The sequence below is a fragment of the Molothrus aeneus genome, chromosome Z (assembly GCF_037042795.1).
Source record: "Molothrus aeneus isolate 106 chromosome Z, BPBGC_Maene_1.0, whole genome shotgun sequence".
Classification (NCBI taxonomy): Eukaryota; Metazoa; Chordata; class Aves; order Passeriformes; family Icteridae; genus Molothrus; species Molothrus aeneus.
The window spans coordinates 70,295,109-70,313,120 of NC_089680.1; the positions used below are offsets into that span (position 1 = coordinate 70,295,109).

At 38.8% G+C, this 18,012-nt stretch overlaps 1 protein-coding gene across 1 annotated transcript in view; it reads right to left on the reverse strand.

Annotated features, from left to right (window-relative positions):
- EDIL3 (EGF like repeats and discoidin domains 3) overlaps positions 1-18,012 on the reverse strand; it is a 242,611-nt gene that overhangs the window by 76,273 nt on the left and 148,326 nt on the right. Inside the window, exon 6 of the mRNA XM_066569157.1 lies at positions 234-415. Coding sequence (XP_066425254.1) covers positions 234-415 — 182 coding nt within the window. The remainder of the gene's footprint in view (positions 1-233; positions 416-18,012) is intronic.

Here is an 18,012-nt window from a genome sequence, read left to right on the forward strand (position 1 = left end):
ATGCACAGGGTTTTTTTTAATTAAAAAAAAAATAAAAAAGGGGAGCTTGTGCATTTGTAAAGTCAAGATTATCACTGTATTGCAACTAAATAGTCCCTTTTAGCCTGGGCTTATGTCTATGACAGTGAATAAGAATCTAGCTGTTCGTTAACCACTTGTCTTCATCAGTTTCTTAAGTGACACTGGCAATTGAATCAAGGATGGTTTTTTCCCTCCTCAGCTCCATCTGTTACCTGAATCCACGGCCATCTGTCATTTTCTGCAGCAGTCCAGGCATTCACAAGACCCTTCTTGTTAAGCCGTGCATAGTAGGGGTACCACTTCTGGAGTCCAAAAAGAGCCCGGTGAGTGGAGGATGCAGTGATTTGTTGGTTTGACACAATCCCTCCTTCTATCCCTAGCGGCCCAGAGCACCCTGCAAATGGAAAAAGGAAAAAAAACATTTCAACTGAAATGATCAACTGTTCTGAGTCCCAAGTTGCTGTAATTGCAATAGCATACAAATAGATCCAGATTATCATGCCAAATCCAGTTTAGAAGAAATTCAAAGTTCTTGAATCACCTGTTTGTAGAAAATTAAAAAAAAAAAAACAAATACAAAATTGTCGCTTGCAAATAACTATTCTCATTATACAAGTAATGAAATGGATTAAACTTTCAATTTCTTTTAGCTTGTTCTAGCTGAAGACTGGTGAGTTTGGGTTTTATGGACACAACGAAGGGAAAAATTCCTGAGATTCAAATATTGAAATGATTGTTAAAAAGTAAATTTAAAATCCTGTAATTACTGCAAAGTTCCATATTGCTGCTCTTCCCTCAAAGTTCAGCATTTAACCAAAGTGCTGCAAATTGTTATTGCAGTTATCTCTAGAAATATGAAAATAGACATAAGTTATCATTCAGTCACATTAAAAATATTTAAAGGTTTATCCATTTAATCAGCAAGCCTCAAAGCATATATTTAACTGAAGTGCTCCACTGTTCATAATTTTATGTATGGTATTCATCATTATTTTATTCACAAGAATACTTGTAGACCTAATCTTTTTTTAAAATCAAGATATATCTGCATACATTGCTTTTTGAAGCCACTCCATTTGGGCACAGGAACCAAAGCATTCAGCTATTGTGAACAATCCATAAATGTAAATTGAGAAAATTATGAAAATTCATTACATACAAACAATTGGCAGTTTATCTACTATTCAACAGCCAACTGAGTATCTGAGATTTTCCTTTCCTCAGTTCTGATGCAGAATCTGGAGAGAAGGTAATCACAGGAATTATTCTGGCAGCCAGTGTTACTCAGTGGCCCAAAAGACTTTCTGCTTTGCAGGTCAGCTGCACTTTGGCAATTTTGAGCACCACAGGGCAGATGTTTACTTACATTTCAGGTTTTCTCAGAAACCTGGCAGAATTTCACCTCGAGCAGTACCCAAAAAATGAACTCTGAAATTGCACTGTTACGAAATCCTCACACCACACAGGCAGGAAGTCACAAATAATTTAATTCCTCATTAATTTAAAGGTGCAGAGAAGAAAAAGTGACCAGTGCAATTTGCTCCTCTCAGCCAGGAGATGGTGCAGGGCAGCGCAGCCCCCAGGTGTGGGGTGATGGTGGAGACAAAGATAAACAGAACTGAAGTTTTAAGTTGATGATGGTGATGGACAAGCACATGCTTGTGCTCTGAAAAGGTAAAGCAAAGCTTCAGGGAGCGCTCCTCCTTAAAAACCTTACAAGCTTCCAGGAGATGCTCACATGAAATCCTTGGCCACAACCAAATTAGTGAGTGTGACCGATTTGCACCCCCTCATGGCTCCACACAGGTTTTTAACAGCCCATGGGTTTCTGGCTCCTCACTGGGCCCCCCTGGGCCTCCTGGAGCAGTTCTGTACCAGGAAAGAGAGATGCACCAGGCTTTTTTGGTCTTTGGTTTGTTGTTTATTGTTATCTTAGCAAAACTTCAGCACGCTGCCTGCACCAGACTTTGCGCACAGGAAAAGCACCACAAAAATGGCCACAGATGTTCACTTTCAAGGTCTTTTAAAGTTGTTTCATCCAATTAACTCTCAAAACACACCTTATTTCCACTTATCTACCAGTAACTCATCCCTTGTCTGTCCATGTAACCTAAAACTGCAGCTTTCCTTCACCAATCACCCTGTGCCACCAACACTGCAGAAAATGGAGTAGATGAAGAAGAAGAAGCTTGGGACAATGCCTGGTGTCCTTCATCTTGCCTCCATACTAAAATCCCTCAAAAAATCTTTCACCCTGGGATAGACTAGACTCTTCTCTATTATCTATTTCACAATCTTGTAGACTCTAGTCTATCTCTAAGTCTTGGGAGTTTTCTCCATGGACAAGGGTCAAAGTCAGTGCTTCTCTCGGGGTCAGGACCCCTCAGAGCAAGACGGAGAAATATTCCCTGTGCCCTGGGTTTCCACCCCAGCCCACAAAGCTCAGCTAGAACCTGAACTCCTCATGTACTTCTCTTTATCAGCCAAAAATAAAACCTTTTCCTCCAGCACTGGAGTAATAACTGCACAAAACAGGACGAAATGCAGATCTCTCCCGTTGCTGTGCCAGGCGTGATGCAGCACCAGAAGAAAACAAAAGCTTTGTCACCAGCATGGGCAGGCACAATGCAGAACACACTCAGAAAACCCACGTAAGGTGGGAAGGTGTCATTCCTCGTTTTGTTTTCATCAAGCATTACTTGGGGATTGAAAGGCCTATTCAAATCTTAGCTGTTTTCTGAAGTATTCTCATCGAAGCAGAATGGAATCTTTTGGTGTGAGAACTGCTGCATCTGCTTGGAAGACAGAGGTAAATGACTCTTCTCGCCTCAGAAAAGTGCAGGTTTTCAAAAGTTTCTTAGAGCTAATTATTAAAGAAAATCTGTGCTGTTTCAAAATGGAAAAGTTCACACAGGTGTATCTATGTGCACATGTAACTCACCAGCACACCCATGCCCACAGGACACATGAATGAAATAAATTAACCATCTTTAACAGCTGCAATCATGGACTGAAAATTATTTAAAAATAGAGTGTGAGAAAAGAGAAGAGAAGTTTTCTGAGAGGACCTTAAAGACGAGGCATGCTGGAGCCATGCTAACATTTGCCATGTCTGTTAATGCATCTCGTGTCTGAGATCCATTAAATTTTATTTGAAATATGTGTGAAATCCTTACAAGACAAAGTTGAATTTTCCTTTCTAACTTGAAGGCAATTTCCATTCTAAGTTTAATTACCAAGCACAGCACTTAACTCTATTTTTTCAGCTATGACCGTACATGCTCAGCAGTGTTTATCTTCTTTAGCTTTAGGAGGATTATTCCTGAAATCCAAAGACAATCTCTACCTTCAGGGAACATGTACTTTATTGTACAAGCTCCTTATTTTCTTTGTAGTTCCAGTCATGGTTTTGTTATGTTTGTCCATTTTTCAATCTGAGCTAAAGAAAAATACCACTCCTAAAATTTAAAATTACCACATTAGAGATACTTTCTGCTTTGGTGTTTAGTTCAGACTTTACAAAATGAGATGTGTGGAAAGCATGATACTAGATAATGGTTTCTAAACAATACTATAATTATATTTCTTAAATTATCAGAACATGCTCCTGTATTTTTTTTAAATTTATTGAACAGCCAGGATTTCAGCAGAAGTTTCATTAGGATACTGTCAGTGAGGTCCTCCCACTGTTAATTTTGCCCTTTTACTCACCCTTTAGGTATTTATTTTAATGAGAATAATTTTCTATAACAAAACCTTTCAATTCAATTTCTTTTATCAATTAAAATCAAATATTGAACATATTTGTGGATAGTCAAATACCACAGCAAATGGACTTCCCTTAGCCATATGCTCATTAATTTCTTCCAAAAACTCCACTAGATTATCAAGTCACTCTTCCTTCTTCTAAAAACTCTAATGGGGCTGTTACTCTCTAAACTCACAAGAAATCAGTTTTTCCTGAAACCTCTCAGCTGAATGGCCCATATCTGGTTCCATTAAATGTGGTTTATCACTAAAAGATTGGTTACAGACCAGTTCCTGTACACGATAATAAATTTCAGACATAAACCTCACTTTTCTTCAAGTTATCAATTATTTCTTTAGGTGTTTAAGAGCTGTGATAGACCACTAACCACTAACAATGAAAACAGGCAACAAAAGCATTTTCAGTTCTTTTATATATTTTTTTTTAACTGAGAGGCATATTTTGCAGAAGTGCAAGACGTATTATATTTTATAGCTATGCTTCTGTTTCTATTAAATCCATGGTTCTTTTAACAGCAATCATGACAGCTTGGGAAATAATAATATCACTACAGTGATAAATTGTGTACAATTCAGACTGGTCAATGTTAGTCATTAAATAAAAGAAAAGGGATATTTTTATTAGTTAAGGCAGAGGCATTGGGGTATGACAACACTCTTGATGCAAAGAAATAAAGAAAAGTTAAACAGCAATTAAGCTGCCTGACATGATACAGATTCTCCAGGCAGATTTTGTCATCTGGAGCTGTTATTTCAGTGTCATTAAAAAGCAAGATAGTAAGGCAAGTTATATTGGTTTTAATCCTACAGAGACAATTATGGGTGTGCACTAAATAAAATCCATTTAATGCTTCTCTTTCTCTCACCAAACACAGACCTGTGCCCATAAAATCTCACTGTCCATGGAGATAACAATGCCAAGGTGTACCAAGAGCTACATAATGGATCCAGAGAAGGATGGGAAAAATTAAGAGGAAAAGTGAATTTTTCAGTTCTCCTGAGAATCCCCATCATGTGAAGACAGCAGAGTTATAAATCTGCCTTGGAGTCTTCTTTTACAACCTTAATTAGATCCAGAAACATTATGCACCATTTTGCACCACAAACCAATTGGTTTTTAGTCCAGATTTCCCTTGTGGATCAAGGGTATGGGGATCAAACAGCTCCCCAGAAAGGAGATGAGTTCTGTGCTTCCATCCTGATCTCTGGCAACAGCAAGTCCCTCCAGCTGAACAATAATATTTGAGCAAAACAAAGTAAATGACATTGACATCTCCTCAGAAGAACACTATAATAGGGAAATAAGTAGCTGATTCCTGTTCTTTATAGAAAAAAGACAAAGACATTTGTCTTTTACTTTTAATTCTAATTTGTCTATTTTAAGATAAAGAGTTACTACAGCAAGAGACAATAAGAAGAAATAACTGGGTAAATATGTTACTGGAGTATATTTAATTTGAATTTTTTGCATTTATGTCAGTCCACAAATTAAGCAAAATGTCCAAATGGTTTAAAAACGGCTTGAAAATGTGATGATTATGCCTCTGCAACTAGAATGAAAAGGTTTCTTGTTATTGATGATGAAACATGCCTGATTTTGCAGCATGAACATATAACCCCTATTTCCTCTGTTGGTCCGCCTCTAGCTAACGTCATCAAAAAAAACAGATGCAAAATTTGAGGCAGGGAGAAAACAAATCCGCTTCAGACATCTGCAATCCTTTCTTCCTCCACGCAGCTCGTTTTCTGGAATGAGATTACCCTGGCTGTGCTTAGCAGGGCCTGGCAGTGGTGCTGAAGACAAACCCTGACAGTGGGATTACAGACGACCTCTGGTCCTGCTCGTGCCGCTCCCAGGCTCCAATTTCTTCTTCTCATTCCTCCTGACACACACATATCCTTGCCCACTTTGCTCTGCCAGGGACAGCTCTTAGATAACAGCAAGTCTGATTCTTAGGAGCTTGACAGAGGGGTGTTTGAGAATCTGGTGTCAAAGTGCCCACCCATATGCAAAGTGGTGTTTTTTTCAGGGACTGCTTTGTCACAACCGTCTCATGATAACCCCAAAATATTCCTTATAAGTGCTACCCAAAATATATTTGCAGAGAGGTCGTTGGAGCCATGGCTTCCATTCCTTCTTGAGGTGTCTGTGAACCCCATAATTGTTTCAGTGATGTGACAGTCCCCAAATCCCAACTTTATCACTGGGCAATGGACCACAGATATTGCATTAATGCTGATGTTTGCAAAGATTACACACATGCAATCCAGGCTTCTGCTTTTTTCTTCTTGTTCTTCCACACAGAGATTTCCACTCCCTGCTTATGAGCAATTTTCCACACTGCAGTCCCCAGGCTGGGATTCACATCCCTCTGATGGATATTCAGAGGGATTTCCTACCTTGAGCAAGTGTCCAAAAATAATTTTAGTTCCAGCATACCACAGGAGCATATGGAGAGAGCAATGAAAGCAGATTATGTCTTTTTGTATATAATGTTGTGATTGAAATGTAGGTTGGTTATTCAGGACTGGTTTGCTTAGTTCTAGTCTGGTATTTCCTCCATTCTGCTCCTTGAGTAGGATGGAAAGGATTGCAAATTTCACATCAAAACCCATTTATTCATGGCTTGATGCTGGGGAACTGCAACAGAGAACAAATTTGAAGAAGGGGCCTATTCAAGAGCAGTAAAATTAAAGGAATACACAACTTCTGATTCAGGAAGATCCTTAAACTGAAGACTGGGAAAATACACTGGGACAACCATTTATTGGTGCCTTTCCCTTTTCTTACACTCAATCATCAGTAATTCACTTCTGATCACTGTCAGAAACACCAGACCAAGCATGGTTATTCCTATGCTCAGAAACAAGGGTACATCTAAAGCCTCATATCTAAAAAGGTGTAATCAGATTTTTTTAAAATTTCTAAATTTTTTTTTAGTATCTCTCCATGAGGTGATTATGCTTGTGTTGAACTCCATCAAACTAAAAATACTGACATCATCCCTAGGCATGTTCAAAGTGATTTTAGTGGGGCTGGGCCGGGAAGAATTTCAGAATGAAGATTTGTGTGTCCCTAGCTGAGAAAACCATAGCATCAAACTATCTGGAAAAGTTTCTATCCAAAGAAACACCAACTACATTGCAGCAGCACCATTCCCAATGGGTTTCCTGAACCCAAGAAGGCCAATGGCTCCTGGCCTGGGTCAGGAATGGTGTGGCCAGCAGGAGCAGGGAGGGCATTCTGCCCCTGCACTGGCACTGCTGAGGGCACACCCTGAGTGCTGTCCAGCTCTGGGCCCTCAGTTTGGGAAGGATCTTGGGACGCTGGAGCACATCCAGAGGAGGCAACGAGACTGGAGAGGGGCTTGGAACACAGACCCTGTGAGGAATGACTGAGGGAGCTGGGGGTGCTCAGCCTGGAGAAAAGGAGACTCAGGGCTGCCCTCCTCACTCTGCACAGCTCCTGAAAGGTGCCTGTGCTCAGCTGGCCCTGGGCTCTTTCCCCAGCAGCACTGACACAACCAGAGCACACAGCCTCGAGCTGCACCAAGGGAAATCCAGGCTGGAGAGCAGGGAAAAGTGTTTTCCAGAAAGGGAGATAAAGCTCTGGAATGTTCTGCGCAGGGAGGTGGTGGAGTCCCCATCCCTGGGTGTGTTTAACAAAGCCTGGATGTGGCACTGGGGGCCAGGGTTTGATTGAGGTGTTGGGGCTGGGTTGGACTCAATGGTCCTGAAGGTCTCTTCACACCCAGTGATTCTGTGATTCTGTGTAACTCTAAGTTTATACCACTTATTTAAGCTATGGCATTTAACAATTCACTGGTAAACATTACTTTTATTGTGTTCTCAAGCATCAAATCTGGATTTTGAGGGAAAAAAAATATATTGCAGTAAGGCCTTTAGTCTCTCAAACTCTGTTGAGCTCTCATGTAGAAATAAATTAATCTTTATGTGAAAAATGATTTTTACCTTTCAAACTGACACTGTGAAAAATAACATTTCTACCATGTCTGAATGTTGACATTAACCATCGACATAACTCACAGCCACTTAAATGCCACTAAAATTAATCCAAATAAAATAAATTATGGTGCAACACAAAAAAAAAAAAAAAAAAAAACAAACCCCAAACAACCTACCTCACAAGAATTAAATTGCATTTATATTAGAGGAGGTAAATTCATAGTAACTTTCAAGTAAAATAACTGCCACGCTTACACATCTAAGAGATCACAGAGAAAAAGGCCATAGCCCCTAAATGCCACATAACAGCAATTGATTGTTATTATTTTTAGCTTAGGGTGCAGGGACATGGAAAAATACATGGTTCTGAGTACTTTTTACCAATCCCAAGATTTTATGTTGCACCTGAATTCCGGCAGATGTGGGTGGAGGAGATTTCTGCTGTGGTGGATCTATTAATTACTCACTTCATTTCTAGCTGTTGCAAATGGTTATGGCAAAGGCTTAAAGCCAATTAATAATTTAAACATAACTTAGGCATTCACAAAAAAAAAATTGCAGACCAAGCTGCACTTAATAATATTCTTTATTTGTTGATGCTGGCCCCTGTACAATCCATGCACTTCTCATCTTCTCAGGTAGTGACAGAAGTATTTTTTTTTTTGAACTTATACAAGAAAACTCAACAGCTTTCCTGCTTTTTTAAGGAAATTTACTAATTAGACACTCTTCTGACAACTACAGACAACTTCTTTCACGGTTTCTAGGCTTTATATTTGCATTCATATATCTTTAGATGCATGTAGGTTTCTTTTTTATTTTTGTTTATGGAGTGTGCAGCCAAACAAAACCCTACCTGTGGGCCAATTGAATTATATCACAGTGTATCTTCTATTTTCCTGAAATTCACCCCAAATGATCTTTATTTTTTGGGGGGGGGGGGGGGTCACAGAGCAATATTTCTACTCTAAAAGTTAATAATTTTGATAACCAACTACAAATATTGCCAATTTGAAGGCAGACCATGACATATGCATGTACGCGGCTGACAATCGCACCTTAAATCTGCCTGTTCCAAAAAGAAATTTTGAAAAAAAAAAAAAAAGAGAAAAACCAAACCCCAAACCCAAAGGTTCTCTTGCAAGTGAGACTGCAATGACAAGATAGAGTCACACTGAAAGACAATCTGCATTTTTCTAGCAGGCCTACAATGGGAATCAGTGGGATCCCAGCACCAGGGTAATTAGCATTCCTGCCAGCTGGCTTGACAACGAGCATGTTCATTTGCCAGGAGAGGACTGTGTGCTTTTCAAGAAGCAATTCTTATTTAGCTGCCTGGAGATGTTCTTTCTGCCTTTTGTGGCTCTGGCATTGTTTTTATTCCCCCCTCCAGGAGAACAGCAACTGCTCCGAGAAGTGACAGCGTTGCTTGTTACAAGATGTGTTCATTGAAATTGTTATAAGAGGGATTCACTGGAATAGCTTAAAAAACCACATTTTGGCACTCATGAATTCCGCATTACAATGGTGTACATGTTCTTCAGAAAGAAGTAAAAGGATGGGAATATTCTAGAGTGTACTGCTGAAGTGATATGCTAAACATGAGCTATATTCACTGTACTGGACACAAACTGCATGCAAACGACAGTAATTTAAATCTGGCTAAACAGAAAGAGCCCTTATGGTCTCTAAGCTGTTTCCATCTCCTTCTATAACCCATCCAACATCTTAATAACTGGAAATTCAGATATCTTCATTTAGATCTTGCTCCCAGAAGCCATTTGGTGCAGATATAACCTTATATTCGTGAAAAGCAGCTTTACAGATCAGGGCTTGAAGCCCTGTTAAAAAGATAGAATTTATTTAAGGGTCGTGCACTTTTATTAGGGTGGGGGAAAAAATTCAGAGTGTTGGTTCAGAAAGTTCTGGGTTTATATATATATATATATATGCAGTAGAAGAATTTTTTTATTAGTATAGCAGCGCAGTAAAATGAGATTTTTTATTTGTGACTCCATGGTGTATTTTAAGCATAAATATCTACATCCAGATTTTCTGAATATGCCCTTATTTTTCTTTATATCCCCTTATTTTTCCTTATCAACATCTATTTAGCCATAAAAAGGGCATTATTCTGAATTATTTAGAGAAATATCTAACCAAACAAAGCAAGCCTAAGGAATGCAATTCATGTGACTCAGCTTCAGACATCTGAAAATTCCATATCTACTCCAGAGTAGCTGCTCAGGCTCTGTTTGTCATTTGTGGGAGGAAACAGGCAAGCCTAAAACACAATTTTTATCATTTCATCGTCTATTAAGAAAGCATTCAAGATATATGTAATTAGTTTTTTCTGTGTCTACTGACCAAGAACAAACCTGAGCATTATTTCAACTTAGTGCCCAGGTTTAGGAGGGTAAAATTAGGTGAAATTAACGCAATTAATTTTAAAAACACTAAAAGGACATTGATTTAAAAATATATGTTGATCTATTTTTCTGCAGAGCTAGAGATATCTGGGCAGTAATCATACCTGGGCTTTACAGAAGGAGCTCTTTGAAGAAGGAATGCTGAGGAGATGATGGATGAATAAAATAAAAAAAAAAAAAAACAAACCAAAACCAACATTCTGGACTTTGGTTTTCTTGTTGATAAAGATGATCAAAAAAACAGGTGGATGTGGACTTGGGAACTGGCAGGGATGGGGCATCTGACCTGCAAGGAGACACTGACAGAGCTGGAATTGCTCAGCCTGAAGAAGGGAAGGCTCAGGGGGGATCATATCCATGTGAAAAAATATCTCATGGGAGGGAGTGAACACCGAGGTTTAAAATGTGAAATTTTAACACCAAGTTTTAAAATGGGAAATGCTATTTGAACACAAGAAAATGGGGTTGGTTCTACATTTCAGCGGGTGATTTCAGTTTGTTTGGTGTAGTTTTGTTTGTTTGATTGTTTGGGCTTTGTTGTGGTATTTTTAGTCTTGTGGTTTTGTTGATGTTGTTGGGTGCGTGATTTTTTTTGGGTTTTTTTGGTTTTTTTTGTTTGTTTGTTTGTTTTTTGTTTGTTTTTGGTTTTTTGTTTGTTTGTTTTGTGGGGTTTTTTTGATTTTTGTTTTTGTTTTGGTTTTTTTTTTTTTTTTGTTTTGGTGGGTTTTTCTTGGTAGTGTTGGGGGTTTTTTAACATGGGAATGGTCAAACACTGCACCAGGCTGTACAAGAGGCTGTGGAAATCTGTCTTTGGGGACAATAAAATCCTGAGTGGACACAAGCCTGGACAGCTGCCTCGAGATGTCCCTGCTCAAGGAGGGTGGCTGGAGTAGCTGCCCCTGCCAATCTCATCCTGCCTGAGATGTTCTGGTTCCAAATTGATTCAGCTCCAGTTCTTTTCAAATCAGTGCTGACAGAGAGGAAATTCCTGGCAACAAACCAGCCCAGAGCATTCCTTCCCAAGAAGGAATAATCCGACACTGTTCTCTTGATTTTGGAACAGCATCTTTATTTCTCTTATTTAAAACAGGTGAAGATTTATGCCCTGAAGCAGTTGACTTTATCTAGGGCTATGCAGTTTTGCATGAAATAATAACACATAATTTGTTCATTAGCACTTTATCTCCCTTGGGAGCCAATCATAGGCAGATAGGCAGAACACTATATATTTACATACATACATACATACATATATATACACACACACACACACACACATACATATATATATATATGTGTGTGTATATATATATATATATATAGTATGTGCTTGCAGTTCCAATTTTTAAAAGTAAATTTAGATATGAAAATATTTTGGTTCCAATCAGTCCCAGCCTTTTAGACCGACAGCTGACAAACAAAAATTGTGTTTCCTTTCCTACACCAAATCAATTTTTTCCTGGTAGCTGTACGGGTAATCAACATTAATGTAAAAAGTAGAAGTTCTAATTATAGGAATTACATCTTCATTTCCAGGGGAAGGTAGAGGACCAAGGAGACTTTTCATTTTACCAGGAGCTGCTGCATTTGCAAGTGTGTGCACACCATATGTGTGAGCTCACACCACTACAGACTCAAGAGGAGCTAAAACCTGAAGTTATTTGAAGCACTGGTTTGGCTTTGTAAGTTCAGTTTGACTTCAGTGCTGCTTGCACAGAGCACAAACATTGTGTGAAGGACAGTCATCCATCCCAGCTCATTATCCCATTAATTGTTTCATGGCTGGGCTGCAGTGGTCCAGCAGCACTCATTGCAATGTACCAGTGCAGCTGGAGGTCTTTCTAAGTACTCCTTTTTTGAATTGCATTTCCCTCCTTTTTAAAAATTTAATTTTTTTTTTTTTTTTTTTTTTTTTGCCAGACCCATTCCACATTCTCAGGGTGATCTCATTTGCTCTCAAGTTCATGACACGTTTTTTTTTCTTCCCGCACAAGCAGCTATTGATTCTTATGCTTCCTCTCAAAACATCATTTTAAAATACAAGCAAAGCCTAAGCCCTCCCACACAGAGGAAGGTTTTCACTTGGAATTAATTCCAGGCTGTGCAAGACATGTGCATGGAACACTAACTTTTAAAATTTTAAAACTCTGCAGATCTCTAAAATGAATTTAAAATCACCATTGATCAAAGGAGATGGTATAATACCACAGTAATGTGAGCTATAAATCTGATGTAGCTAATCAGACCATCACTAAAAAACCTGAAAATCTCCAGTTTCAGCATTTTGGTGCTGCTTTGGGGTTGAGTATTCAGTGTCTCATTTTATGGGCTGGTGTTTGGAGAATCCTCGTGACCACAACACAGCTCAGCTCTGCACATTTTAGCCACTGGGTATTTCAATCATTCTGCAGCTGATCAAACTGTTTGCTCAGTCCTGGTTGCTCAAGTGGGGCTCTTTGTTTTTTTTTTTTTTTTTTTTCCGCAATTCAATGTTCTGATCTGAGAGAGATTGAGCAGCTCTGTTGTAATGACTCGTGTTAATTGTTCTGAGGACTCATCCTACGGGCACGACCAAATTGATGTTTTCATTCCCACTGAAGGAATTTAATCAGCATTTCCACTGGGACAAGGCAGCAAGCAGATCATGTGCTCCTCTTTCTAGTCAATCACAGTGAAAATGAAATAGCAAAATATAATTTACAGACGCCCTCTTTTTTTTTTTTTTTTTCAGTTCAGTGGACTTGGAGAACATGCAGTGCCAGTGAGTATGTCAGATTTTTTTTGTCTAGATAAAAAAGAAGTCACAGGCTTTGTAACTTCAAGGTGACTCCTAACTCCACCATGAAACAGCATATTTTCACATTCCTGGATGTGGTAATTCTATAAAGCTATTCCCCTCTGAAATCTGATTAACAGAAGACATTTATCTCCATAAGTTTGCTCCACAGGTTTAAAACAAAACAAAATGGATTTCCTTGACCTATTAACACTGTAATTATTATTGCTCTGATTCCTGAAGTGTGACTCCCAAGGATGTTAGCAGACAGTGTGGTACTGCAGCACTGAGGTGCAGGGTATGATTAATCTTGTTTTATGCCTTCGCATAAAATAATTCACGTCAAAGGCAACATCTTCACCCATTTGCATCAGCAGCAGCTAACGAGCACACAGACACTTTCAGACAAGCAAAACTTTTCAAAGGATGCTGTGTTGAGCTCCTGGTCTGCAGGAAGTGACATGAAAATGAGGTGATTAGTTATGTTCCACGCAGCAGAAGACAGCTTCTCAGGCAGTAATGGGAAGAATTGCCACCTATTTGCTGATATGTCCAAAGAGATTAAAACCCTTTTTATGCTGATGTAGCATCTCCCCCAGAAGCAGTGCATTATTCTGCTACCACAGTGGCCAGCAGAGTCCATGTGTGTAAGCAGTGGCCATCAGGATTAATCAAATAAAAATGAATTGAATGTTACTTTCCACTTCTCAAGAGTGCCATTATTGCTGCATGACTGTCGTGAGCGTCCATTACCAAACCCCCTTTCAAATTTTTATAATAAGGCCATAAAATTAACTTCGGGCCCTTATGTGCTCTACAGGATCCATACTGAGGATTCAGACTGAGAATAAATTTAGGCAACTCTTGGGTTGGGTCTGAGATTAAAAAAAAAAAAAACGTAAGCAGGAAGGATTTTAGGCTTCTTTCAGGATTTTTTTTTACACCAATTTTTCTAATGGTGAAGTGATTTAATGAGATAGTTTTTTTGGGAATTGGGCCAAAAAACAGATTCAGGAACTACAGAGGTGTACTGATAGATAGTTATATAATTAAGATCACAAGGAACTTGAGAAAAGGTGTGGAAAGAGCCAGTATTCCTCCCATAAATGGCAGTTCTGCTTCACTTGTTGCACTCCTTTAATAAAGACGATATGCACAGGGTTAAAGGAAATACAATGGAAACAGCACACTTGGATTTTGAGAAGGCACTTGATGAGGTTCCACATGAAAGGATCTTTCCAGGGAGTGCTGAAATGGCCCTGCTATAGCCAGAAGTCTAATTACAGAAGAGAAAATGTCTTTTTCAGGACAAAGTGTTACCAGTGGCATTCCCTGAGGGTCATTGCTGGAGTCAGCTTTACTCATCAGCGACCTGGAGGAAATTGTGAATGGGGAAATTGTCCAATTTGAAGCTCTCTGGCTCAGATGCTACTCTGATGATGAGCAGCTCCAGAGGGATGTGAAAAACTGGGTGAGTGGCCAAAAGGGTGACAGATGAACCTCAATGTACTCAAAGGGAAGAGACAAAATCCCTAAAATGTGCCTGCGCTGTACTGAACATGTAAATGGCCATTACAGCTGCAAAGAGCACAGGATTGGAGAATGAGGAGGGATACAGCTTTGCATAAACATTGGCAGGATGAGTACGGTGCTGCTCGTCACCTTGACATTACTGAAATCAGGGAGCACTCGCTGAAATTCACAAGAAATCAGCTTAGCCTGTTTAAAAAAAAAAAAAAAAAAGTAATTCTTGGCATGGTGGTTGTGATCTTCTGGAGCCTTCCAGAAGATGCAGCACCCGAGGGCTCAAAAAGGGAACTGGACAAATTCAGGCACTGCAGATCCAAGAATGATACTAGAGACTGACCAGGGGTGTACTTTTAATATTCTTTTTAAATGATTGTCATTACCACAGCCAGAGACACATCCATTGATGAAATACCTGACCTAATATGAAGGATTTTTGTGCTCTTAAGAATTTACCACTAACATGGTAGGGAAACTCAGCTAAGAATCCCTTTTTATTCATATAAATAGTGTATTTAAAAATAAACTCTCCAAGAAAACATTCTGCATACACAATGAATACATCCATTAGAACAGAAACTAAACATTAAAAAGATACTTTTTCAGAAGCATATTCTTTTAATGCTGTTTATGGGCTCTTGGTGTTCTGTAGGAAATCTAATTATCCAATGATTTAATTTTATACAGGAAAAAAAAAGTTTGTTAGGGGATTACCAAGAAGAGGGTTGTATTTCTCAGCTGAAAAACTAAGGAATAATATCCTCTTTCCTGAAATAAAAATAAACGTGGTCAACAAAGCCAGTAGATAACTGTGGTGCTTACATTTCAAGCGTTTAGGCAATATCATGTAGTCACCAAAATCCAAATAATTTGGCATTTTTGTTTTAAGAGTAAAATATGTATAAACATTTGAATATATTGTGGAGAAAATCTTCTCACCTAATCTTACAAAAAGCTTTTTGAAGGCGTTTGAAGAGGCATAGATTGATCTTTTAGCTTTCACTACTATATATGTAAAAACAATTACTCATGAATGTTACAAGAAAAGGCAAATGTGAAGTTACCTGTCAGCAATACATAAATAGGCGTAAATACACCAATTTTCCTTGATTCATTAAACTCTGACATCTGAATGTTAGCCAGGAATCCTTATTGTGCTAATAATATGTGGATTAGGAAATTTCATATAAAGTTGCACAAGGCAAAATTGCAGTGCTACTACCAGGGCCAACTTGTTTGGTTCTTTTGATTCAAAAAAATAAGAATAGTACTAAAGTGAGCTATTAGTTATCCATAATGATTTATCAAAAAACTTTAAGATAAAAAAAAGAAAAAAATTAGTTTTAAATTCCCAATATCCTCTTCACCCCATGTCTTCACTGCCAGTGCAAAATTCTCATATGACCACAGAAACTTCCTAACACTTTTCTTGTCTAAGTTTCACTTTGTAAAATTCCTTGGGACTTCCAATCCCTTTGGGGTTTGCAGGGACCCAAGCATTACAACTCTGGGGGCTGTTTCCCTAATTCAGCTGCAACAGGAATTGACAGAGCAGGGAAATTTGTTTCCCAGGATGCCTTTTGTGAGAGGACCTAATCTCAGCAAAACTCAGCATCAGGGGAGGGGTGTGAGCACTTGGCAGCCACGCCTCTTCAGCATCCCTGTTTGCATCCAAAATTGTGAATGTCAATGAGCTGCAGGGAAATGGGGCAGCTGGGGCTGCAGGTTTATGTCCCTTTCAGGAGTTGTGAAGTTTGAGAGAACAAGACTGGGGTCTGCTTACAAGGGAAGGAAATTCCTTCCCTGTCTGATCAGATCTGGAATAATTTATCCATGCCCCAGCTCCCAGGGTACTGGGAATTCTTGGTTTCTGAAGGTGCTCCAATGTGCATAAAAAAATCCCATTTGCATCAGAGACTGGAATCTGCTTTTCCCTCCTCCAGCTACAGAGGAGGATGGTGGCCTCTCAGCTTTCCCAAAAGGAAACATTGCATTTCTTACGCATGGGTGCACTGCGTAAATACAGTTTTTTTTGCTGTTGACAAAAATTATTCTTCTGCCACCTGTCTTTCCCATTAATTTACCAAATTCCCTACCCAATAATTTGGTGAATCACTGGGCCTGCTTCTTCTTGTACTTTGCAGCTGTGGTCACTGGCCTACTTGGTGGCTAAAAATTAGGCTTTCCATCCACCCTACTTTTTTAAAGTGTGTGAAGTCTCTGAAATTAGCACTCTCCATCACTAAATACCAATAACAAACAACCCCAAAAAAATAGCGTTTCAACATTTAAAACAATGTAAAATCAATTCTAGAGAAATGTAACATAAATAAAGGGGGCAATCATGTTGCACTTCCTTATTAAATGCCATTTTACTTCCAGCTGATTTATATTTATGTCTAAGATTAAGCACAGCTTTCAAAGGACCTGTGCCCCATTTCACCTGCAGAAAACTCAGTGGAAAACCCACCCCACCTTCAGCAGAGATGAGGCTGAACTGATTCCGTTGTGCACTTTGGGAGAGAAATTTAATTCTTGAGGATTTTCCACCTGACCTTTTTTATCATGAAAAAAAAGTCCTCCGATGTCTAAAAATGAGTGAAACAAAACACTCAAATTCACACCTGATGGAAGAGAAAAAGGCATTGTGAAAGATATTGTGGAGGGACAGGAGGTAAGAAAAAGAAGATGAAGAGGTTTCATTAATAATAATAAAATTATTATTCGGCTCCATCTATGGAAGCTCCCATCCAGAAGAACAAGGGAATTCTTCTGAACTACTGAAGAAAAATAATCCACAGTTTGCAGAGAGTGGGCATGAGGATTCAAATTTGCTTTCAATGTTGTACATTTCCCAGCCTTATTTGTTTTTTGCTAACTTTGATGTAATGAATTACAGCACTGTTGCTTTTTGTGCTACATCTACAATGAAAGCTCACATCACAGATGGGTAAAATTGAATTTCGTAAAAAACCAGGAAGAGTGTAATTACAAAATTAGGTTTCAGCAGCAGGAGAATAAATGGGAATTGATATTATTAGAATAACAATAAATATAATATTGCAAACTACACACTGAAACTGATCTTCAGTGAAGGCGTGCAATGCTGCTGTCAAATATACAGATTTGCCAATGGAGGGAAATCATGTTTATGGGTGAGGTATACCAGATTTTGCTGGATCAGCAATGGGTATTAATGTGTTTTAAAAGGTAAAATTTCACATTATATTGTCTGTAAAGAAAATTTCTATCTGCACCACGCTAAGAGATGGCCAAATTACATTCAGCATTAATACAGGAAAACAGTCACAGAAATGAAGGAAAATTGAATTAAGAGTTAATTCTGTCAGCTCTTCTTGGAAGGCATTCTACCACACTTGTGAATATTTAAAGTTCTCACCCTGCTTCATTTCAAAAACTCGCTTGCACCCTTCTGAGCCCCTTTTTACCACCACCGAAAGAAAACAAAATTTCTCTCTCGCCCTGTTGCGCTGCCACCAAACCTTTCAAGTCAGCTCATCCCCT